Here is a 24,351-nt window from a genome sequence, read left to right as displayed (position 1 = left end):
AGGGCCTTTCCCTTCCTGTTTCCCTTCTTCTCTGCCCTCATTTCAGGCCCACATGCCACCAGGGAGTAGGATTTTCTGCGGATCAGAATGACCGTCGTGGGGCTCACAGCAGGGAGGAGGGAGGGCCACCCTGGACACCCACTACAGTGTGTCCAGTTTGAAGACAGCCTGGCTCCACTTCCAGGGACAACAGGAAGGCCAGAGGTTTTGAACACTCAGTTTAATTTAAAACAGGCACAAGTGCAAACAATTCACAAAAGGGACAATGCTTTTGTTTTTAAAACTCTGACCCTTAAAAAAAGTCCTTGCAATTTTTGTTTTCTTTTTTGCCCCAAAGCAGGCCACTAGGGATAGAGGAATCTAAAAATATTATCTAGATAGGGTCTAGACACCTGGAGTTCTTCCCTGGGATTCCCTGTCTCACAACAGCCCTAAAGGTGGGGAGGGGAGGAGGACAAGGAGACAGGTGTCTGAGGAGGCAGCTAGGGGCAGGTGGTTTGCACAAATGGGGTGCCCATTCCAGTGACATGATGGAATCGAGAGCTGGTTCACCTCCCCCAGACCAAGATTTTGAAAAGAACAGGTCCCCCAAGCACACAAAAGAAGAGTGGGTCCCCGATGACCTGGTTGTTGAGATGAAGCTCACAGGTAAAACAAGTTTGTTCCCTCACCATTCTGGTCCCTGGCTCTCAGATTGCACAGTACAGGAGAAACTCGGAAACCGGCCAGGCCCCCAGGATGTGTTCGACTCAATACAGACCTCTTCACTGGTCAGGTAGAACCCCCGGACTTAAGAGGTGGGAAACCAGGCCAAGGAAGCATGTCACCTTCAGAGCAGAGCTTAGTGGGACAGAAGATGGAGAAGCCTAACCGAAGACAGCCGTGGGTGACCTTCCTCCACACCACACACACACACACACACACACACACACACACACGTGTGCACACACGCATCCTGTAAAGTGAGCCCACTTTACCACCAGTTGCCTTCTTTCTCTTTCACCCAGAAAATTCCCCTCCCCCTCACGGCCTCTGAGCAGGCTGTTCACAGTTGGGTGCGGGCTGTGCAGGGGGTGTGTTGTCAGCACAAGGGGGTCGGGAAGCAGATGCAGGTGGGACTGTGCCTTCAGGAAGTCAGACACAAGGGAGGAAGATGGAGTCAGGCAATAAACACCTTCCAGACCCCAGGATTTGGAATTGAAGCTGAACAGCAAGCTTCCTGATGAAGACAGGCAGTCTGCCTCTTGGGTGACCTGGGATGCTCGTGTACTACTACTTAAAAAAAAAAAAACTGCAGCAGCCTTTACTGCTGTGTTGGCCACAGTGGCCAGAAGCACTGGTCTCCATGTTTCATAGAAATATCCCTGTGCAAATAACAAAGGGTCATCCTGCAGAAGGGGTCTCCATCATCCCAAAGGCAACTGGGGACTCTTGGGAGGGAAAGTGACTGAGGGGCAGGTCCGGCCTGGCCCAGTGGGCTGAGGGGCAGGAGGGCAGGGTCGGGGCTTCACATTCAATCTTTGGAGAGAATACTGAGAGAATGAGGCAGGCAGCCATGCCCTGTTGGCAAGTTGGTGGCCCAGTGTCCCCTGCCTGTGGGCACAGGTGGCAGGCGCACTCTGGGGCTGCGCTCAGCAGGTGGAGGTCTGCTTACGGTAGAGCTGGATCAGGGGCACCAGGCACTCGGGCAGCCCCGTCTGCAGCAGGAAGGGGTGGTCCAGGAGCTCCTGGGCCGTGGCTCTCTCCTGGGGGTCTCGCACCAGCATCTGTTCCAGGAAGTCTCGCAGCACTGGGGAGACCTGTGGAGGCAGGGCAGTGAGAGGAAGCCACAGTTTGCAGCCACTTTGGGGTGACCCAATCTGCCTGGCCCCACTGTCATTTGAAAGTCTTAAATTCTCTTGTTTCTTACTTCCTGGTTCCTCCCAGGCTCAGTACTTTCTGGACTATCAGGTAGGTAAAGAAAGTCAGCATCAGTCCAGGAAAGGTGGCCAGGTCACCTATAGGGAGTGCTGGTGAGCAATGGAATTAGGATACCAGGAGAGCTGGGGAGCTGGGCTCCAAATACAGCCCACGCACCACGCTGCTTCTCAGGGCTCTCAGTGTTCAGGCTCTGTGGAAAGAGGCACGGGATTGGTACTCAGTGATCCAGTCCTGGGTCTATCCCTAATCTCCAGCAAGTTGTACTCTTCTCTAGAGCTCAGTTTTGTCATCTGTAAAGTGGGCTAATGATAAAATGTGCTTTCCCTGTCTCCTACATAGGGCTTTAGTGAAGATAAAAAAAGAGGTCAGGGAGGAAGGAGTGTTTTGAAAAATAGAAAAGAACGAAGTGGGACCTGAAAAAAGAAGATTCCTTTATTTCTCTAAGCCTTAGAGTCTAAGTCAAGGGCTTACCCTGGTTCATTTTGAGTCAATACTTTGGGATAAGGCTGAGTCTTAGGCTGTAACGGAAGGCTGCATCCTCTGGGGAATTAGCCAATTAGAAATATCTGCTAGTCTATGGGGTCAGGAGTGTGGGTTCCAAGGACCAGCTGTCTCAGAAAGTGTTACCTGTCTCTCCTCCCATCCAGCAGGGCTACAGAACTATTTTGCACTTAAGAGACAGAGCTTCAACCCTCTGGGACATTTCTCACTCTGGCCACCAGATGGCAGTGCCATTCTGCAGCCCTGTACTGAACTGGCTACCAGCAGGGGGTGCCCACAGGTAAGGACTGTGGGTTTGGGTGGATTTGGCAGAAATGCATTACACACACACACACACACACACACACACACACACACACATTGGTTTTAAGGGAAAAACTGGCTCAGATGTGGTTAGGTTGTACATTGATGGAGGGCAAGCCAATTCTCTGTGATGGACTGGGAACACTGTGTCTTGGCATGCCTCCCCTGACAGATGGGGTAGAGGCGTTACTGCTCAGTTAACTTCTCTAGATTCTTTCCCGGGACATCAGGGACTCCTGCCGGCCTTGCTTTCCCTTCTTTCAGGCTCCTGTCAGTTGTCTGCAGGTGGAAACTTGTTGGAGTGACCGTGGGAGTTTGTGACTAGGCTCCACACCAAGCTGCGGGATTTGTGTGGAGAAAGAGGAGCCTCTTCTCCGGGAGCCCGGGCCCTCTGGTTTCTGTGGGATGGAGAGGCTGGGCCTGACAGCCCAGACTCTGATCCTTGAAGCCTCAGGAAGAATGGGAGGCCTGCAGGGTCACACCTTGTGTACCGACTGACCTTGTGAAAGTTCTTCAGCTTGGGTGGGGGGCTGTCCCGGAGCCTCTTCATGGCTTGCACTGGGGAGTCACTGAAGTAGGGTGGCTCTCCATCTACCATCTCAATCACCATGATGCCCAGAGACCAGATATCCACCTGCAGGAGGAGAATGTCCCTGACTCCACTGGCCAGAGTCTGGCCCCTAGGTAGCAACATGCTGCAGGGGGAGGGGAGCAGCTGGTCCCAGGTTTCCTTGGTGAGTCGGCCTCCTTCCTGGTCACCTTCCCTGTGGTCAGCTAATACCTGCGTGAGTGACCACTGACTGCAGGGACACAGCTGTCAGCCACTTTCTTAGAAAGGCCACCACACATGGGGGAGCCTGGCCATACCCCAACCTGCCCTTGTGCTTGGGGGAGAACATTTGGGGACCAGTTTGTGGCAGCAAAGTCACAGGCCAGAGAAGACCCAACCAAGAGTGGGAAGGGGGCCGTGGACGTTGGGGTAGGGTATTGACTACGTGGGAACCCGACAACCGGGGCTATTTTGGGTGGGGTCTCTGGAGGAGACCACAAGTAGAAGAGCTATGTGTTCCCAAGCCTCTTCTGGGAGGACTGGGTGATGGAGGGAGCCGTTACCTCAGTCGCATACAGACACCTGGAGATCACTTCAGGAGCCATCCAATAGGGGGTTCCCACCAGGGACTTCCTCTTAGGGACATCTTTGCTGATCTGTGCACAGAATCCGAAGTCTGAGAGTTTCACCTGGGGTTGGGGTAAGAGGGAGAAAGGGGAGTGGGTGGTGAACTAGGAGGAGGAGCCATGAAGTGGGGTCGTGGGTGTGCCAGGTTGGGAAGGTCCCTACCCTGCCGTCGAGGGTCAGCAGGATGGAGTCGCTCTTGATGTCCCGGTGGATGACACCCTGGGCGTGCAGGTAAGCCAGGGCCTGCAGCACGGCCTCGCACACAGTGGCGATCTGCTCCTCATTCAGCCTGGACGGGGAAGGCAGGGCCACCAGCGGAAGAGCATGTTAGCTTTGGCGGGGCTGCAGGGCAGACGGGCTGCGCAGAGTAGGTGCCCCTGGTAGGGCGCCCCACAGCTCCTGGACGATGTGTGTGGGAGCCCAGTCAGGCCAGAGCCCTGGTGGAAACAGGCCTGGGCCTAGCCTGGAGACTTCGTGTCTTCCCCACCACCCTGAGACCCCTGGGCCGGTTAACCCGAACAGACGGGGGTGGGCAGGGTGGCTCAGGACCACATGACGGGCACCCCAATCATCCGGGCCCGAGGCTGCCTAATATCCCTGCCAGGGCAGTGGCGGGAACAGCCAGCGCTGGGTCCCAGCCCTCCCAGCTGCCCACCTGACTTGGGAGATGATGTCCGTGAGGGCCCCGCCCTGCAGGAACTCCATAAGCACCCACAGCTCCTCGCCCACCAGGTAGCTCTTGTACATCTCCACCACGTTGAGGTGCTGGTAGTCCCGCATGATCACCACCTGGGGGCAGGAGGGGACGCCTGAGTGCCGGGCACCCTTCCCACTGCCCCTGCTTGCAGACGTCCAGCCTGCCTCCGCCATCAATGCCCGTCCCAAATGCCCCGCCACGCCCTCTCCTCCCACCTCATTAAAGAGCAGCTCCCTGCGCTGCTGCTTCCTGAGGTCCATCATCTTGACAGCCACCTGGCGGCCCGAGTGCTTCTCCCGGGCCAGGCAGACGATGCCCGTGGAGCCCTCGCCGATCTTCACGTAGCTGTCCAGCAGTAGCCGGGGGTCACCCTGGTCCACCACCATCCTGAGTGCAGCCTTGAACTGCTCGTGTGTCACAACGCCCGTTTCCTCACCAGCCAGGGCACCCTTGGCCACTGCGGGGTCCTGGGGCAGGTACAGGTTGCTGGTGCTGATCTGGGCATGCCGGGTGCGGGGGGAGCCTGCCGGGGAAGACCGTCCTGGAGGAGGGCCGGCAGCTGGGGCTGTGCGGAGGGACTTCTGGGGGCTGCTGGTATTCGAGGTGGCCAGAGGGCTGAAGGTCCCCACGGGCTGGTCTGAGGGCAAGGACTGGGCCTTGGCCACCAGGCTTGGGGGGCGGTCTTTCTGCAGTGGTCTGAAAGAGGAGTTGGGCTGCAGGGAGAAAGGAAGAAACAGAAAAGGGTTTGGCTGCGGGAGCATTTGGAGTACCCTTCCCAGAGGCAGGGGGTGGCTGCCGTGACCTCTGGACACTGGCAGGGTTGGGCAGAGCCGGGCTGGGCATCAGACTAATATGGGAGGTGCTGCAAGCAAAGATTTTCAAATGGAGCTGAAGCCAAACCATAGTCCTGCTTGAGAAGTCAACCCCCAGTGTTCCCAGGTGAGCAGACAAAACAACAGCTCTTTATATCCACACTGTCCTTCCTGCGAAGACAAAGCCGAGTCCCTGGGGTGTCCTGGGCCTGTATTTCTTCCTTGGGTGACTGACAGCCAGACCCCAGGGAGGCCACCAGGAGGCAATCTGGGTCAGAGGTGTTCACAACTGTGGCTACCCTACCCAAGGGCCCATGCGGGCAGAAGAGGCCCTGGGCATAGGTGCGGGGGCTGCAGCGAGGCAGCTGTGACTGACTCCCAGGAGAGGGCAGGGAAGCCATGGCTGCAGTCTGATAGTCCTGCTTGTTCCTGACAACGGGGAGTCTGCGTGTCTGTGCAGTGAGATTAGGTCCCCAACAGAGGACCACAGAGCCATGTTACCATCTTGGGGGGTCCTCAGGTGTCTCCTGGGCTGGGGATCTGGTGCTAGAGAGATTTGGAATCAGGAGGGTAGGTCCATCCAAACCCAAGCCTTGGGGCCAGGGGTGAGGGGGTTTCCTCAGGGCTCTCCAGAGCAGCTCCTCCACCAGCCACATGGAACTCCTGGCTGATGACCCCCAAGAAGGAAGAGAAGGCAGGGGGCCTATCTTTCTGGTCTCTGGCAGGGAGGGAAGGAGGGAGGGAGAGAGGGAAGATGGAACTGAGCTGCAGGCTGGGTCCCCAGTGAGTCCTGCTCAGGCCCAGCCCTCCGGGCAGCCCCAGCAGGAAAGGGTCCCATCCCTGGGTTTCCCCAAGGAGCTGGCGAAGTGCAGCAGGACCCTTCCCAGGGATTGTGTACGTTTAAAAGGACCACCTGGGGCTTCCCTGGTGGTGCAGTGGTTGAGAATCCGCCTGCCGATGCAGGGGACACGGGTTCGTGCCCCGGTCCGGGAAGATCCCACATGCCGCGGAGCGGCTGGGCCCGTGAGCCATGGCCGCTGAGCCTGTGCGTCCAGAACCTGTGCTCCGCAACGGGAGAGGCCACAACAGTGAGAGGTCCGTGTACCACAAAAAACCAAAAAAATAAAAAATAAAAGGACCACCTGGAGAGGGCCATATGCGACCTAACGGGGGACACCTGAGGAGCTGCAGAGAGGCCTTCCCCGGAACATCTCAGAGCCCATCTCACAGGCGGTTGTCTAGGTGCCCAGAGGGTGCTGGTCCTCATCCTCAAAATGGAATCAGCTTCCAGGGAATCTACTCAAGCACTCAGCTTGGGCTGGGCTGCTTGAATCTGGGCCTTGGGTGCTACCAGGCTCAGCCAGAGCCTTTTCAACCTCTTCAGCACCCCTTCCCCCCTAGACTTCAGGGCCCTCATCCCAGTCCCTGGCCTTGCCTAGGATCGGGCATGTGCACGGTGCCTCTTCTGGCAGAGAGCCATGCTGTGGCAGGCTCTGCCACCCCCAGCCCTGCAGGCCCACTGAGTGTGCTCCAGCCTCTGCCAGGCAGTGCCTGGCTCGTGCTCAGCCCTCGAGGTGAAGGAGCCAGGAAAACCTGCCGGGACTGCCAGGTCTACTCCATCCCCTCCCAGCAAGCACATCTGTGCAGGAAATGGATTGTCCCCGCCAGCAGCAGCACCCAACCTCACTCCCCGCCCCCCCAAGTTCCCTACTCTGTTGTGGTGGAGCAGTGGGAACTCCAGACTGGGGGGTCAGGACCTGGGTTCCAGTCCTGCTCCACTCTGACTTGTGATGAATCTTAGGCCATTCCCCCTCTCTGAGCCTCAGTCTCCTCTATGAAGGCACAGTGATCTGGGGAGCTGGATAAAATGCAGACTCCCTGGCCTTGGAAATGGCTTCAGTAGGTCCCTAGGGCAGGGACTCTGCATTTTAGCAAGGCCCCTGGCTTTTGATGTGAGAGGAACCTTGGACCACAATTTGAGCAGCTCTGTAATTCCATGGCCTTGGGGAAACTGTGGGTGGGCTGGGACTCGGGGTGGAGGGAGCATGGCCACCACCAAGGCTGTGAGGCCACAACCAGGGCTGAAGGACCATGAGATGTCACCCGGTAGCAGCCTCCAAGGCTCTGTGAAAAGGCTGCCTGCTGGCCTGCAAGGCATCCGACCTAACACAGAAAATGTGCTCTCTGAGCATCTGTGTGGGGCTGGGCAGAGACTGGGGATCCGAAAAGCTTCTAAAGCTGCTCTTGAGATTGCTCTCATGGCCCTTGACCTCTCTCCACTCTGGATTTCTAAGGAAGGCAGTAAAACAGTTTCCCTCTCCTTCTGGCCTCCCGGCCTCCTGCATGAGCTCTCTGCTCTGAGGATGAGTGGATACGGGGAGGGTGGGGACAAGTCATGCAGAGGGGCTGAGGAGGTGGGTTTGCTCCCCACCTGCTGTCGAGGCCCCTGTGGAGACCCTGCTGCAGGTGCTGGCTGAGCTCAGGGGCCGAGGCTGCAGCAGGTGGATGGAAACGGCAGACGGATCTGGGGGGGCAGGCAGCACTGACGTGGCCTGGGACATGGGACATAGGACACGGGGGTGGTCGGGCCAGGCTTGGTCTTCACCTCAGCAGGGTCTGGTCCCAAGTGTCCCTTTGTGGGCCTTGCTGCCTGTCTCCACAAGAAGGGAGATTTTACTTAAAGTAACCACAAGAAAGGACCAGAGCAAATGTGTTAAACCACTCCCAAGAAAGGGAAAGGGGGACAAAAGGTGGATTTAATTGTTAGGGGCTCTGGATTAATTCTGGAGTTACTTGTGTGACTGAGGCCCCTTCTTGGGCAGGAAGCCACTAGAAAGAAGAGTTGTACATGGAGTTACAATGATGCCTCATGTTCCCTTACCAGGCTAAGAAGACAGGGCCAGGCTCTCCAGCTGTGGGCTCGGGAGGCTGTTCTGTTAGCGCCGCCCAGGCAGAGGCCATTTCATAATATTTAAGAAATACTAAAGCCATTTTATCGAGGGCTTACCACTTTGACAAGGGCCTTAAATGCATTATCTCATTTAATTCTCATAGCCCTGTGGATTGTTTTATTAGCGCATGGGTAATATTATTATCTACATTGGTAGATGAGGAAACAGGCTCAAAGAGGTTAAAGTAACTTGCCTAGAGTCACTAAGCAGTAAGGGACAAGGCCAGACTTCATACCTGGTCAGCTTAACCTCTGATCCCTATGCAGTGGTCCTACTGGGGATCCTTGGCATGTAACCAAGTACATGGTACACAGTAGGTGCTTAACCAAGGTTTGCTGATTGTTGAGGTCTTTCTGATGTGGCCTTTCTGCCGCTAAGTGGGACCACTTCTAGATCTCCCTCTCTGTCCCCACTTGAGGTCTCCTTTTGCTCTTTAGCCAAAGCGAGTGAGTGCAGGCCAAGCTGCCTGGGGCTGAGTACAAGAGTTCTAGGGTCACAGACCCTCCTGCAGCCACACCTGGCATGCTGTGGCCATTGGTGGCCTGCCCTCCCAGGGCACTAGTGCATGGACTGCTGCTTTAGGAGTTGCTGTGAGTGTCCAGAGCCAACCTCTGGGATGTGCTGAGTGCGGAGGGCTGGCTGCTGGCCTGGTCTGGGTTCCCAGGGCCCAGGCCTTGGGGGAGGAGGAGGAAACTGAATGCTTCCCAACCATATGGTAATTTGCTGAGAGCAGTGGTTCTCAACTGGGGGTGATTTTTTTCCCTCAAGGAACATTTGGCAATGTCTGGAGGGATTTGGGGTTGTTCCATCTGAAGGGTGCTACTAGCATCTAGTGCGTAGAGGCCAGAGATGCTTCTAAGTATCCTTCAACACCCAGAAGAGCCCCTGCAACAAAGGATTATCTGATCCAAACGTCAATAGTAGAGGGTTGAGAAGCCCTGGCCCAGAGCGGTTGTGGGGTAGTCTCAGCCCCGCCTTTCAGAGGCCTGGCTTGAGAACATCCATCTAGAAAGGTGTGCCCAGGGGGTCAAGAAGGAAACCACTACCCTGGATTTGGAACTGTGGTGTTTCTGAGCCCCGGATGAGCACCACCTGCCTCCTCAGGTGCAGGAGAGACCTTGTACAGCCCCCAGGAGTGGCCCACAGTAGGTGCTATGTGGGTGTGCAGGGATGGGGGGTTGGCCTGCCCCCTGCTGTGGGGTGCTGGCAGGAGCCCAGGACCATGCATACCAGTTTTGACACCCCCTTTCTCCAAATCCCTGAAACCACCCCCCACCCCAGCAGGACTCTCGAAGTGCACTTCCTGGTAGGGTGCAGTGTCCTGCTCCCACCTTAGTTTTCTGGGGAATGTCTCCCCAGGGGCACAGCTTTCCAGAGACCCCTCAGCTCACAGGCATTCATGTTTTCTCACGGGCATATCAAGCCATGTCTCATCTGTTCCTCCCTAAAGCCCTCGCCCCACAGGGGATCCCAGCCTACCGTCCTTTGTCCCAGTGGAGACTGGAGGGCACAAAGCCCAGAACCTTCCCTGTGTGCCTTGGGCTGGCAGTGACTTAGATGGGGTTGAGGGTCCAGGCCACCCCTCAACCCCCCACCGCCCCTCCACGATTGGGCTGGACACACTGACGCCATCCAGGAGGGGGGACTCCATTACTCATGCCGCTGTCGGTGGCGGTTTCTTAGGTGAGACTTACAACCCTTGTGCTGCAGCCTAAGCTCATTTCTGCCTGACCCTCAGGGAGGAGCTAAAAGATGCCTTCATGGAAAAGCCTTCCCTCCCACCTTTGGCTGACTCGTTCACGACACCAGGGGATTGTCCCATGCTCTCTGAGTCAGTCTTCTCATCTGCCAAATGGGAAAGGGTGTTACTGTCACCACGGACAGGATGTCACAGGGCATGTAAGAAGCAAAAATGTTCTCGGCCTGCCAAAAAATGTCACCACTAGGGCTCCCTTCACTGTTTCCTTTTTTACAAGAAAAATATGTGCATTTGAGGCTGTCACACGCCAAAAGTCAGCTCTCCTGTTGCTCCCAGACCCAGGCAAATTCAACCCTCTAGCTTTTCATATGGCACACAGTATAAGAATAAATAATTACAGGAATGTCAAACAAAGCAAGAACTACTAGAGAAAGGGAGGGAAGGAAGGGAGGGAGGGAGGGAGGGAGGGAAGAATCCTCACTAGAGAAGGGGTAACATAAGCCTGTGGGAGAAGCAGCGCAGAGAGGCTGTGCATGACCTCAGGAGAGCACTGGGACAAGCTGGGGGTCCAGGCAGAAAAAAGATCAGAAAAGGGAGCCAGAAAGACCCTGCCCCCCAACCCCCGGGGCTGGAGCACCTGCCTCTGCTGGGGCCTGGGTGGGGTCGCTGGGCACTGGGGGCAGGGGAGGGTCTGGGATTGTGGTTAAAGGTGCTGCTTTTTCAGGGGTGCCTGCCTCCCCGTGTGGTCTGCCTAGACACACCCCAGAGGGCAGGAATGTCAGCCGAGGCGTACCATAGCCCCTCAGAGGCCCCTGGAAAACGACCTGGTTTGCAACATCTGACTCACACGTGCGAAGCCTTTGGAGCACGAGGGCTCAGCTGGTTCAGGGTAGAATCCTCAGCTGATGATCTGTTTACCTCATGCTTTCCCCCAACCCACCCTATAAGTGGGGAAGGCCGGGCAGGGCCTGTGTCCCCAGTGGATGCTGCCGGGCCAGGCTCCCTGCCCTGTCAAGAGTGGCCCCAGAAGGGGCCGCGGCCTGACCTACCTTGCTCTGTGGTGGAGGGCCTGGCTTGCTGTTGCTTGGAGGGGCGGCGGCAGGAGCAGACAGGAACATGCTTCGGAACAGCCTGCGCTTCAGGCTGCTCTCCAGGGTCTTAGGGCTGGGGCTGCCCTCCCCTCCCGGCCTGCCTGCAGTCAAGCCCACCAGGCAGGACTGTGGCCGGGCCTCCTCAGAGCCATGACCGGCAGTCTTGGGCCCCCGCCTGCCCGCGGCCGTGGAGGCCGAGGTGCCGGTTGGGGAGCTCTGCAGGCAGCGCTGCGGGGCACCCTGGAACTCGGTGGGGCCCAGGGACTGTGCCTTGGTGGCCAGCCCACTGGGCAGGACCCGCGGGCTCTGTGGCTCAGGCCATGGCACATGCCTGCGCCCTGCTGGTGCGGCCCCGTTGCAGCTGAGGTAGAGGCCATGGGGGTCCCTGTGCTCAGACTGGGGGCTCTGCAAGTACATGTCCGGGTCGGCGGCCCACTGCTCATCCCCTAGCAGCCCCAGGGACTGTGCCCGCCGCCGGCTGGTGGGGCTGCGGCCACGCAGGGTGTTGGAGCTGATGATGACTGACAACTTCTGGATATCGTTGAGCAGCCCCGAGATGTAGCCGTCCGTGGGCGCCGCACTGCCCCGCACCACTGTCTGCAGGGGAGGGGGAAGAGCATGGTGAGCCTCCTGTCATGGCAGGGAGGGGGCGCTGGGCAGGGACCAGGTCAGAGAGTCTCCCCGGGGGGCCTCGGGGAGGAGCACCCATGGACCTCGCTTGCTGTGTCATCCATCTGTTCTTAATTTTTCAGCCCCTTCCCAGGGCCCACAGCGGGCCAGGCCTGTGCTGGAGGACGGATACAGGGAGAAGCCTCATTTTCACGGGCCCACAGTCTAGCAGGGCAGACAGGTGAGTAGCCATGGCGTTCAATCCAGCGTGCCTGATGGTGCAGGCAGCTGAGCTTTGGGAGCTGGGGAGACTGCAGGCCCTGCCTGGGGCCCGCTGCCGTTCTCCAGCTCTATCTGTGTGTGGCCTTCCAGGGGACACGCACCAGTCCAGGGCTCTCCTCCACACGTACTGGCTTTGTAGCCTCCAAACCCTGACAGGACCCTGACCCCAACCCCTATCAGCCTCTTGCATCAACCCCTCCTGACCCACATAACTTAATCCCCCGGGTCTGTGAGAGCCCCCAGCCCCACAGGGGCTGCAGGTCCAAATTTTGCATGGGACATACTTAAAGATTATTTGTTATCTGAAACTCACATTGCATTGGGCATCCTGTATTTTTATTTGCTAAATCTGGTAACCCTACCACCCTGTGGAGAGGAACTCCCCAGGATCCTCCTCCCTGGGTCACCCAGGGAGAGAACAAGAGGCTGATTAGCAGGGAATGAAGACATCCTGGCTAATTGATAGCTGGTAATCAGGTGGTTCTTCAGGTGCCTGTGTGGTCTTGCCAGCAACCCTCTGTGAAGGGGGATAGTCTGAATCCTCCCCCTCCGCCATCCCTAATGCCCGCCTCACCTTCATGGGCTGGAGCTGCACCCGGGTGATGCGTGAAGGGTCCACTAGGGGCTTGGGTCGCCGCAGTGTGTCCAGGATGTTCTGCCATTGTGGGGGGAGGCCCACGAACTTGCCTTCTTTGGGGTCGAAGGAGGTGTGGACGCGGTGCTGGAAATTCTGTGGGGCTGAGATCTCAGGGCGTTTCTTTTTTTTCTTGCGGAACATGGTGCCTGCGTGGGGAGGGTCAGACTGAGTTCCAGAGGGGGCTTCACAGAAGCCTGGCCCCGGGAAGGACAGGTGGCCGCAGTGGGTGCTGGGGCCCCAGGCTCCCTCCCCTGCTTCAACCCCCTGCACTGGCCCACCTCTCAGGCCTACTCCCTCAGGGAAATGGCTAGCTCCCCGCAGAGCGGTCCCAGAAGCAGCAAAAGCCCCATAAATAAGCCAACACAGACTACAAAGGAGGAAAAGAGGTGTCTGTCTTCTCATCTGCGCCAAGTCCCCTGCTGAGGAGGCAGACCCTGGGGGTGTGTTTTTATAAGATCCAAAGCCCATGACAAATAACATTCCACCATGGAAGAATTAAAAGGGGGGTGGGGAAGAGGGAGGAAAGCTGGCAACCTCATTTTATGCAGTATGATCTTGATTCTTAAACCAGATAAGAATAGTACAAGGAAGCCCCCTGGTGGCGCAGTGGTTAAGAATCCGCCTGCCAATGCAGGGGACACGGGTTCGATCCCTGGCCCGGGAAGATCCCACATGCTGCGGAGCAACTAAACCCGTGCGTCACAATTACTGAGCCTGAGCTCCAGAGCCCGTGAGCAACAACTACTGAAGCCCTCGTGCCTAGAGCCCGTGCTCTGCAACAAGAGAAGCCACCGCAATGAGAAGTCCGCGCACTGCAACAAAGAGTAGCCCCCACTCTCTGCAACTAGAGAAAGCCCACGTGCAGCAACAAAGACCCAACGCAGCCAAAAATAAATAAATTAAATAAATTTTAAAAAATAGTAAAAGGAAAGGAAAATTTGAACCAATTTCACTTCTGAACATAAATGAAAATCCTAAACAAAATTAGCAAATTGAATCCAATTGTTCGTTAAAGGGGTTTTTTTGTTTGTTTCTTTTATCACAGTCAACTCCGGTTTGTCCCAGGATGGTTCAAAAACAAAAAATGTTAATGTGACATACAACTTCATAAAAAGTCAAGCTGCTGATTCAGAGACATGTTGCCCCATCAGGGACCAAACTAAAAGGGCCCTCATGGTCCCCAGGTACTCAGGGCCAGGGCCCTAATTCTGGAAAGGCCCTGAGCTAAGGGCACTGCTGGGGTGGGTGAGGGCAGCTATCTTAGGGGAAAAGCTCTCCAGGAAGAGAAAGCCCACCTCCCTCTGGGTCCCCTTCTCTCTGGTCTCAGAACTCTGATTGTACAAAACATCACCTGCAGTCAAACCTCCATCCCTCGCTTTGCTGGTTTGGGTTTGCATTAGGCCCTATTAAGCTCTAACAACAGTTCTGAGTGACACCGGCATGCAGATCTGAGAGAGGGAGACTGGAGACCCAGGAGGCAAAGTGACTCTTCCAAAGTGCTGCTCTGGCTTCACCTTCAGGGAGCCCTGGGCTGGGACCACATAGAAGACAGGGTTGGGGATACCCACTAGAATACTATTGTATTTGAAGTGGCTCAGAATAGCTCAGTGCATTTGTGTGGGGCAATGGGTGCCTAAGGACACTCAGTGGGCTCTTGTGTCAGCTGGAAAAGTCACTTCTAGGTTTGTTTCAACAAGACATGTTTGTTTCTTGAATTGAATGCTTGGATCATTCATCTATCTACAGAACTGGATAGATCTGTGTCATGGCACTCTCTTTTTTTTTGCTGTAGGCAGGCCTCTCACTGTTGTGGCCTCTCCTGCTGCGGAGCATAGGCTTCGGACGTGCAGGCTCAGCGGCCATGGCTCACGGGGCCCAGCCACTCTGCAGCATGTGGGATCTTCCCAGACTGGGGCATGAACCCGTGTCCCCTGCATTGGCAGGTGGACTCTCAACCACTGTGCCACCAGGGAAGCCCTGGCACTCTCTTTTTGTTCCTGCTACGGAGAGAGAATTTTCCTGGTCACTTTCACAGGTTCTGGAGCAGGTCACAGATCTGGGAGGCAGCTGGTGTCACTCAGGAAGGCAGGGGGCTCAAACAGCCAAGTCTCTTCTCTAGGCATTCACCAAGCATGAATCAATCTGAATCCATGTCATACCTCTTGGAATGGCAGCCACTTTTTGGGACCTGGAGGTTCAGGAAATCTACCAAACATTCCCACCAGGCAAAGGCACATATGCAGGAGCCCCAAGGACCAAGGACTTTGGAATGAAGTATAACTGTTTGAGTTACAGGTGAGTTGCAGGGAGTCTTCCACTAATTTGGGGAGACTTTGAGCGAGTTACCTAAATGATTTGAGCCTCAGCATTCTTCTTCTATAGAATGCGGTTAATAAAAAATAACGCACAGAGTTTAGGGAGTGTTAAGTGAGCGAATTCCCAGAAAAAAGGGGCTGTTTCTCTTGCTATGTTACCTCTCCGTGCATCCTGTCTCTCAGCTCAGGTCCCTGCAGACATCAGAACGTGAGCAGATCCAAGTCTGGCAGTGATGCCCAACTCCTGTCCTCTTGGAGTCACCTGGCAGGGGTCATGCCTGATTTCTCGTTCTGGGGCCCTCGTCACCTCTCCACGACATAGACTCTTCATGGCTTGGTAAAGCTTGACCTCCTCCCTGTAGTCTTTGGCTACAGAAGAGTCTCAGTTCTGCAGTTCTGTCCTGACAGACCCTCTATCTCTGGATTAGCTCAACTGATGGTTTCACTCTCCTCCCCACTCTGTAAACCTTTCTGGAGGTGTAGGGACACAGCCTAGAGTTGCAAAAGAGGTGGCTAATACTTCCCTCTCCCCCCACCAGAACATCCCTGGCCCCAACTCCCTGGCCGCACCCAAAGGCCCAGAGTTTGCTGCAGGAATGCACAGGGAAAGCATCTTTTTTGTTTTTGGCTGCACTGCAGCATGCTCCCCGACCAGGGATCGGGATCGGTGGAACCCTCGCCCCCTGCAGTGGAAGCATGAAATCTTAACCATTGGACTGCCAGGGAAGTTCCTGGAAAGCATCTTTAGCAAATGGTCTACATGACTCTGGGATGCCCCTCCTGAGTCCATCCTAACAGCTATTCCAGAATAAGTTCTTCCCACAGGCAGCAGGAAGGGCCTGAGGAGAAAGAAGGACAGTGCAGAGTCCTAGGATCCAGGGGTTACAGGGGAGGTGGAGAGCTGACAGAAGCAATGAACTGAGATCAGGCTTTGGGGGAGGGGGAGTAGAGATTTAGAAATCAGAGCCAGCCACTTAGCTAGCGGGAAATCCACACCTAAAGGGAGGCTGCCAGGACTTGCCCAAAACCATGGTGAGGCCAACACTGCCTGGGACAATATGACTGTGTACATAGAAAAATCTACATACAAATTTTGGGATTAAATGTGAATTTTAGAAGTCCCCAATTCAAAGTCAATATAAAAAAAATTGTATTTTTGCATACCAGCAACAAACAAGTGGAAAATGAAATTTAAAAAAAGATTCTGTGGTACAATGGGAAATAGACGTTTGGTCTTTGTACACCCCACACCCTGCCCCCCATTCCTGGCACAGAGCTCTTAAAACTCTTGGAATCCCCAGAGTGACAAGAATGTTGGAACTTTCAGCCTCCCCATTCCCACCTCTGGGGAGGGAAGAGGGGCTGGAGATTGAGTTAATCATCAGTAACCAATGATTTAATCAATTGTGCCTACTTAATGAAACCTCCATAAAAACCCCTCAGAGATAGGATTCAGGGCTGGTGAACGCCTCAAGGTCCTGAGAGGGTGACGCGTCTGGGGAAGGCGTGGAAGCTCTGCACCCTTCCCCCATACCCTGCCCTATGCGTTCGTTATGCATCTCTCCCATTTGGCTGTTCCTAAGTTGCATCTTAACGAACTGGTAATAGTAAAGTGCCTTCCTGACTTCCACCAGCCATCCTAGAAAATTATCAAATGTGAGGAGGGGGTCGTGGGAACCTCAATTATTAGCCAGCTGGTCAGAGGTACGGGGGTACCTGGGCCTTGTAACCTGAGTCCAAAGTGGGGGGCAGTTTGTGGGGCTGAGCCTGAGGAGTCTGTGCTAATCCAGGTAGTTAGTTTCAGAATCATATTGAATTGTTGAACACCCAGTTGGTATCAGAGAGTTGGAGAAATGATCTCAGGAGGAGAAAAACCCTCGCATTTGCTGTCAGAAGTGTTATTAGGGAAAAACCCCTCAGACACCCTTTCGCACTTTACATTAAAAATATCAGATACCTAGGAATACATCTAATCAAAGATGCGCAAGGTCTCTACATTGAAAAATATCAAACATTAAAGATAATAAAGAATGTTCATAGATTGGAAGCTCAATATTATAAAGATATCAATTATTCCCAAATTAACCTACAGAGTCATTGCAATCTCAATCAAAATCCCAGCATACTTCTTTCGGTAGAAATTGACAAACTGATTCTAAAATGTACAGAGAAACATAAAGAATCAGGAATAGTCAAAACAATCTTGAAGAACAAAGTTGGAGGGTTACACTACTAGATATCAAGATTTATTATAAAGCAACCACAATTAATACAGTGTGAAATTGGCACAAAGACTGATGAGTAGGCCAGTGGAACAGAAGAGAGAATCCAGAAATAGACCCACTCACATAAGGTCACTTAATTTATGACAAAGGTGACACTGCAATATGGTAGGGAACAGATGATCTTTTCCATAAATGTAGCTGAAGCAATTAGATATCCATATGAAAAAAAAAGGAGTATGGAAAAATGAATTCATATCATATTCCCAAACTAATTGGATCTAAATGTGAAAGTTAAAAATAATAAAGCTGGTGGGAGTGATGGTAGGGGGCAGGAGAGAGGGTAACCCCTAGTCTGGCCATCCCCTGCCCCAGATCTGGTGTGAGTGACTATGGAGAGCCCAAATCTGATGGGCTCTCCTGGAGCCCCTGACCTGCTGGGGCCCAAACCTATCCATACCCATGGGTCCCGAGGACAAATTAAACTATCAAGGTTTTCTTTGTCCAAAGCAGGCCTAGGTTAGGAGTAGGAAATTCTTTCTAAAGAGTTCACCTAGACTAATCTGTAAATGCAGTATGAATATAATGAATATTTGAAGGAAATACAGCAAAATATTCACTGTTGTTGTGTTTGACTGGTGGGGTTCCAGGTGACTTCCTCCTACCCCATCTTTCTACTCTTCTGAACTTTCCTTAAAGATGACGGGCTGCCTTTCTAAAGAAAACAAAATATTTTTAAATAAAGAAGAGTGATCCACGAGCACTGAGTTTCCTAAGAGATACGCACCCACTTAACTATCCAATGTTGCCAGGTCACTGGGTGTCAATCACCTGAGACCCAAGCATCCCCTGCATCCCTCCAGCTCCATGTCCTGGACACACACACGAATGCCCAGACAGGGGCCCTCACTTGCCATTCCTAGGTCTCCATCTTCCACCCAGTTTCCTGCCTTCTGACAAGCCCAAGGACCTCAGGGCTGAGGGAGAGGGGGTGCTGAGTCAGCCGTGAGGTTAAATCAAATCAGGCCATGCCCGCCTTTAAAACTGCCATCCGAGAAGCACCACCTCTTTGCATCCACACTCCACTCACCTAGTGGAAGAGCCTTCCCTAAAGAAGGTACTCTGGAGGAGGAAGGAGGTTGCTGTTCCCTCAGAGAGCCAGTCCCTGCCTTTCCTTCTGCTTAGCCTGACAGAAACGATGTGGGCCTTGGCCACTGAAGTAGAAATGGGCAGAGGCAGGGCACCACCTTGGCCACTGAAGTAGAAATGGGCAGAGGCAGGGTGCCAGCTCTGGCTCAGGGTGACCTCTGCTGCCTGAGCCCCTCCCATCTGTTCTGACACCTCACCCCAACGCAGTGTGGGGAGGTGCTGAGGAATCTTTCTCAGGCTGGGATGCACCTTTACGATGGAGGAATGCTTTGAACATTCCTCTTCTGAGAATAGCCGAGGACATCACCTTCCAGCCAGCAGGCTGGCCCATGACTGGACAAGAGAAGGATGCCCATCACTGGGGAGGGGAGGGGAGGGGAGGGGAGGGGAGGGGAGGAGAGGGGAGGGGAGAGGAGGGGAGGGGAGGGGAGAGCCCTGCCCCAATCAGCTTTAGAAGGAAGCTCCTCCACCCCACCCCACCCCACCCCACCCCACCCCACCCCACCGCACATCTCCTGCTGAGGCTGCTTCCTCCAGCCAGAGCCTGGCAGATGGGGAGCAGGTCAGTTCCTGGCAGAGGCTTCTAGAGGAAATGCTGTCACACCCAGTAAAACTGAGGGTGGAGCTGGTGGGAGAGTTCAGGGAGCCACAGGCCTGGGGTCACTGAGGGGTGGGACTATCATGTCAGAGGAGCAGGAGACTCCAGAGAGAAAGGGAAGTAACTTTTCTTGAGCACCTACTACTACATGCTAGGCCCTTTCCAAGCACCAACTAATTTAATCCTCACAACGAGCATGGGAGGTAGGAGCTATTATTATTATCTACAAATCCAGATGAGGCTCAGGGAGGCTGAATAATTTACCCAGGGTCACAGAACCAGGAAATGACCGAGTTGGTGTTTAAACCCAGATCTGGTTCCAAAGCCCTGCTCTGTCCACCATGCCCGCTCAGAGGGACTCCGGCTGTTGTTAATCTCCTTCCCAGGAGTCTCTGTGAACAGGAAGGGGGCTGGGCAGTCTGTGTAGAAGGGGTTGGGCCAGGGCCAGCTCCCTCAACCAAGATTACTAGGATCTTTCCTGGGCTGATCTGTGAGTCAGAGGCCAAGGGAGACTGGCGCTGTCTTGACTTGCAGGCTGACCCTTACTTTGTTTGGAACCAGGGCTTGTTTGTCTGTGTTTTTTTTGCCCTGCAGTGGTGGGGGTGCGGTGTTCTAAAGAGCTTGCCTTGGCAGCTGTGATGTCAGGGCCTGGCACACATGGAAAGAGCCGCAGAAACAGCAGGAGAGTATTTTCTCCAGCACAGGTCCATGTCCCCTCAGTAGGGTCTCAGCCTCAAGTCAGGCAACCAGCAGACCTGGCTTGAGGAGTGGTGGGCAGAGCTTTGTGGCTGATGCCAGTGTTCCACGGTGCCATGGGGTCTGGGTGGTGAGGGCCCCCAGACCAGGCACTGTGGCTCAGCTGGTCCAGGGTCTACAACAGGGACAGCAGACAGCTGTGCTGGGTGGGTCACCTCCTCAAACTGCTTTTCCTCTGGGGGAGGAGACATCTGTCTGCCAGGGCCTGGGGCTCCAGGGCCACCAAGCTGTTGGTTCCCCAACCAGAACCATGGAGTTCTGCACTTAAACCTCAAACCAGAGCACAGACTTTCCAGTGAGCACTGCCAATTGAGGCAGACCCTTGGGAGTGAAAGTGCCTGTTGCAGACGTGCTCCAGGACTTCTAGAAGTCCTCTTGGGAATCAACTTTGGGGCCCATCTTGGGCCAGCATCAAGTGTTTTCCTAACCTGTGGCCTCTGCTTTTCACCAGAAGAGCTGGTGTCCAATGAGGCTGCCTTGCCGCCTAGACCCGGCTTCCAGTGAGTTTTGCCTGTTCCCACACATCGAATTCCTTTCAAGGAAAGGACACTCAGCCCACTGAAGGGATTCACAAGAACGCACTACAGGCTGGGAAGGTGGTTTCCAGGAAGCAAGTCTGAAGGAGCTTGCAGCCACTCTGAGGGGAGCAGGATTTGACTGGCTGTGTGAGTTCTGGGATGTAAACTGTTAGGATGAGGCTGGTGGGATTCCCCTCCATTTCCAGACGAGTGGGAAGAGAGAAGGCAGCTGCACCTGGGGCCCTGTTCCCTCTGAGGGCCAGAGAGTGAGAGTGGGGTGCACGCCTAGGCTCCCCTTGAGGGAGGCACGGTCGGCTTGTCAGGGTCGAGTGTGGGCTCAGCGTGGACCTGGGGCGTGGCGTTCCTAAGTTCCGCTTGTGATTCTGGCCCACTCTTCCTTTCTAAGCCTCAGCATTTCTGGGGCCAACAGGGGCATGGACTTGTTCACTTCGGCCAGCTTCTCCAGGTACAGTGAGGAAAGAAACAGCATCTATCCTAGTTGGAGGGGCTGTTTTGGGTATTTTTAGTAATTTTCACTCAGGGAGTGCCTAGTATAAGCACCAGGCTCTGGACTGAGCATTTCACACACAGAATCCTCGCCACAAGCCGGTGAGGTGGGCCTATTATTGTACCCATTATGCAGATGAGGAAACCCTTGTTCACAGAGATTAAGTGATTTGCCCAAGTGGAGCAGCAAAGAAAGGGAATGCCCCTGTTAATCTGATCCAGATGTGAACAAGGCTGCAGTTAGCTGTCACCTCCCACCACCCCAGCCTGTCATTCTCAGACCCACGCAAGACGCTCTGTGACATCGAGATAGAGGTAATCCCCTGAGTCCTAGAGCACTTACAAAGGTACCCCCATTACTGCCACCATCCAGTCACAGAGGGGCTGTTGGAGGACCCTGCCACCTCCAGGGCTGGGCCCTTTCACCCCAAGGTCTGCTGCCCAACCTCTTCATAACGCCCTTTGGGAACCATCATCCCACACCCTTCCTTGAAGAGGAATGTGCCTCGAAGTCCCTGGTTGATATTATCCTGGACAGAAGCCAGTCTTTCATTGGAATATTCTCATCAGCTAGGAAGATCTTTCTCAAATTTTAGTTTCTGGAGTTTGTTGAAATATGAAATTATATTATTCATTCACTTATTTGATAAATTCATTTGTTGTGCATCTGCTCTGCTCCAGGCTCTGGGGACCATGGTGAACAAAACAAAATCCTTGCTCTCGTGCAGTTCAGCTGGCTTTTCCAAATAGATGTTGCCAGACCCCACCCTGACCTGCGCCACCCACCTGTGGGACTTACTGATGGGCTATGGCCTCCCCTTCGCCCCTGCCCAATTTTCAATCCTTCGGTGGCATTCCCGACAGGAGCCGGTCCACGCCCTGCTCGCCTTGCTCCAATGAGTTCAGTGATGGGGGGCTCCTCCCATTTTCGGAGGCCCCTGCCCTCTGTCTCTCTGTCCCCTCACAGCTCATCCTTCGTATGGGGCTGAGCTCTGTCCTCCCTCAGCTTCCACCAGGGGTGCAGGCATGCCATCTGCCCTCTTCACGTGACATGAGAGGTGGCACCCCAGCACTCTTCCTGTCCCCTAGAAATACACCAGGGGAAGGGCCTGAAGAGAATTTCCTTTGCTCTTCTGCCCAGTTGTCCCCTGTAGGGTGGATGGGTCCTAGGGCTGTGGATGGGTCCTAAGGGCTGTGGCCCTTACTGCCACTGCCCACAGGCACTATTTCAGATCTGCCCAGGGCCGCTGTGTGGAAGTGTGGAGCATCCCCGGGATGTAGAGCAGTACCCTGAAGTTCTTCTGATGCACCCGAGTGGCCCAGAGAGAAGCTGAGTGTGCAGGGCAGGGGGCACTGTGCACAGAACACACCAAAATGTCTGGGCTCCCCACCTTGTTGTCATCCCCACACTACAGGTCCCAGTGAATCCCCAGGGGAAAGATAATGGGGCTGTTGTTGAAAAGAATATGATAATAAGTCTCATTCAATCACTTGTGTCAACACTCCAGCTGAATGAGAGGCCAAAGAGCTAGGCTGGCCAGCCAGGGAAGGTCAGTGTTGATTCAGGCCTGCCTTTTGGGCCCAGCTCCAGCCTGCAAGTGCTGTGCTGCCGCTGTCCAGCAGCGGCTCAAGCCGGAGCAGCCCTCTGACCTCTGTTCACTGTACTTGGAATCCTAACCACTTCCCCAGTTCGCAGCACTGGGGTTTCCTGGGCATGGCATAATCTCCAAGGGAGGAGTGAAGACTGGGAGAGCTGCAGGCCAGGCACCTCTTCACTACCTCAGATTTTCAACAGTTTCCACATATAGAGGCTCGAGACCTCATCACCGAGTCCTCAGTGCCTAGCTAGAAAGAATCTCCAGAGTCCCCAAGTCACAGGATTAAGTCCCCTAGTCACAAAAAGATTATGTTTTTACAGACCTTAACTTTCTGTATCACTATATTGTTCCCCTCCTCACTCCAAGTTCACAATACTGCAGTGACATGGGCCAAACCTGTTTTGCTGTGTGCTGCTGTGTGCGTTTTAAGAATGGCAAGTGACTGGGGAGAGGGAGGAGGAGCTGAGAAAGGGAACCTACACATACACGTGTATAAAGTGCCTAGCATGTGTCAGACACTATACTAGGTGCCTTTCACTAGTGCATTTAATGGTCACGACTCTACGAGGTAGGTTTTATGAGCTTAATTTTACAAGTGAAGAAACTGAGGCTGAGAGAGAAGTAATTGTCTGATACGGTGAGTGTGTAGCTGGGAATCAAATCCAAGCTCCAAGCTCTTGCACCATGCCTAGTGCACCCAGAGAAGTCAAACGACCTGCCCCAGATCACACAACTACTCTGGGCAGAGATAGGACTGGAAACCTCAAGCCAGAGTCTCTCTCTCTGCTCCAGGCTGAGCAGGTGGTAACAGTGTGTCCAGGGTCACCTATGGACAGGTGAAGCCGTGTGATGTGTACAGAGCACGCTGATGTTTCTGCTTCCAAAGCTGATTCCCTTCCAGAAATGGCCCCTTCTCTGGGGCCACCTTACTACCCACCCTGCACGGACCCTCTACCGTTACTTTATTTCCATTGCTTTGCTCTAATGTCCTCCACAATCTCTTGCCACACAGCCAGACCATTCTCAAAGTTCTGCAAGAGAGGAGGGCTCGGGGAGCTTAACCTTTCCCCAAACTGGAGGCTAGGCAGGTAGCCTCCTGCTGGGGCTGTTCTCCTTTATCAGTTATCGTTGTGACTTCTCACAACTGCCCTATGAGGAAGGCATGATCACCCCCATGTTATAGATAAGGACATTAAAGTTGGGAGAGAAGTAAAGCAACTTGCTTAAGGAATCAAAGGCAAAATGTCAAAATTCGAACCCAGCTCTTTCTGGTTCCAAATGTGTTCTCTACCACTGTCCTATATATGGCCTGAGGAGAACTCACAGCAGAGCTCGCACCAGAATGGGGAAAGATACAGAAAACGCAGCCTACACCCTGGGAACTCGTCATGTCTTAGCCCTTGGCGCTCCCAGCAGCATCTCCCTCCCAGGGTGGATACCACTCACTGGGTGTGGGCAAAGCTGGAGAGATTTTAGCAGGTTGGACAGCTGGGGAATGAGCTGACGGCAGGCTGGGATCTGCCCAGCAGCACCTCTGGCTGGGCCTGCTCCTGCCCTTCCTGTTTGGGAGCCTCTTTCCCAAACAAGAATGTAGTGCACTGGCCTTGGTGACACTGCCTCGGCCCTGACCGGCAGCAGACAGGAGGACAGGCGGAGGCTGGGCCAGGAGCCAGGGCGGGGCATTTGAAGCCGTGCGCGCCTCCAGTGGGCCGAGGCGGGTGAAGTAACAAGGCACATCCACTAAGGACTGAGAAATGGCACCTAGTAGGGACCACTGCCTAACAGTACCGAGAACGTGCCAGCCCGGGAGGGCCACCTGGCCGCCCACTGTCCCAGCCTGTCCCTCACAGACGTCCCGAGAGGGCCCCTGGACACCCTCCCACGGCCACTCACCTCTGGGCCGCCTTCCCTGCCTCCTCTTTCTCCGGACTCCTCACTCTTCAGTGGGCAGAGCTCTCAGGCACCGAAGAGAAGGAACTGGGGACCTTCGCGGGCCAGTCCTCGGAGGC

General features: G+C 54.5%; 2 protein-coding genes across 2 annotated transcripts in view; both read right to left on the bottom strand.

Moving 5' to 3' along the window:
• Window positions 1-205: 205 nt before the first annotated feature.
• PAK6 (p21 (RAC1) activated kinase 6) lies at window positions 206-24,324 on the bottom strand. The gene is made up of 9 exons (XM_059059005.2): window positions 24,236-24,324; window positions 12,617-12,825; window positions 11,110-11,748; window positions 4,814-5,311; window positions 4,557-4,690; window positions 4,064-4,190; window positions 3,838-3,963; window positions 3,224-3,358; window positions 206-1,799 (listed from the first exon to the last, which is right to left on the bottom strand). The coding sequence occupies exons 2-9, from the start codon at window positions 12,818-12,820 to the stop codon at window positions 1,632-1,634; spliced, it is 2,031 nt and encodes a 676-aa protein (XP_058914988.1). The 5' UTR covers window positions 12,821-12,825; window positions 24,236-24,324; the 3' UTR covers window positions 206-1,631.
• BUB1B (BUB1 mitotic checkpoint serine/threonine kinase B) overlaps window positions 24,262-24,351 on the bottom strand; it is a 79,835-nt gene continuing 79,745 nt past the window's right edge. The window contains exon 25 of the mRNA XM_059059002.2: window positions 24,262-24,351. Coding sequence (XP_058914985.2) covers window positions 24,299-24,351 — 53 coding nt within the window. The 3' untranslated portion in view covers window positions 24,262-24,298.

This window comes from Kogia breviceps, chromosome 3, assembly GCF_026419965.1.
Source record: "Kogia breviceps isolate mKogBre1 chromosome 3, mKogBre1 haplotype 1, whole genome shotgun sequence".
In the NCBI taxonomy this organism is placed as follows: Eukaryota; Metazoa; Chordata; class Mammalia; order Artiodactyla; family Physeteridae; genus Kogia; species Kogia breviceps.
The sequence above is the reverse complement of the archived record's forward strand: the minus strand, read 5'-3'. Positions and strand labels throughout refer to the sequence as shown.

Bases quoted from the DNA above. Each gene is read 5' to 3' on its own strand.
- PAK6 (XM_059059005.2), bottom strand. From the start codon at position 12,820: ATGTTCCGCAAGAAAAAAAAGAAACGCCCTGAGATCTCAGCCCCACAG. The intron at 11,749-12,616 runs GTGAGGCGGGCA...CCTCCCCTGCAG, and splicing joins TGCAGCTCCAGCCCATGAAG to ACAGTGGTGCGGGGCAGTGC. The intron at 3,964-4,063 runs GTAGGGACCTTC...CCCCAACCCCAG, and splicing joins TGCTGACCCTCGACGGCAGG to GTGAAACTCTCAGACTTCGG.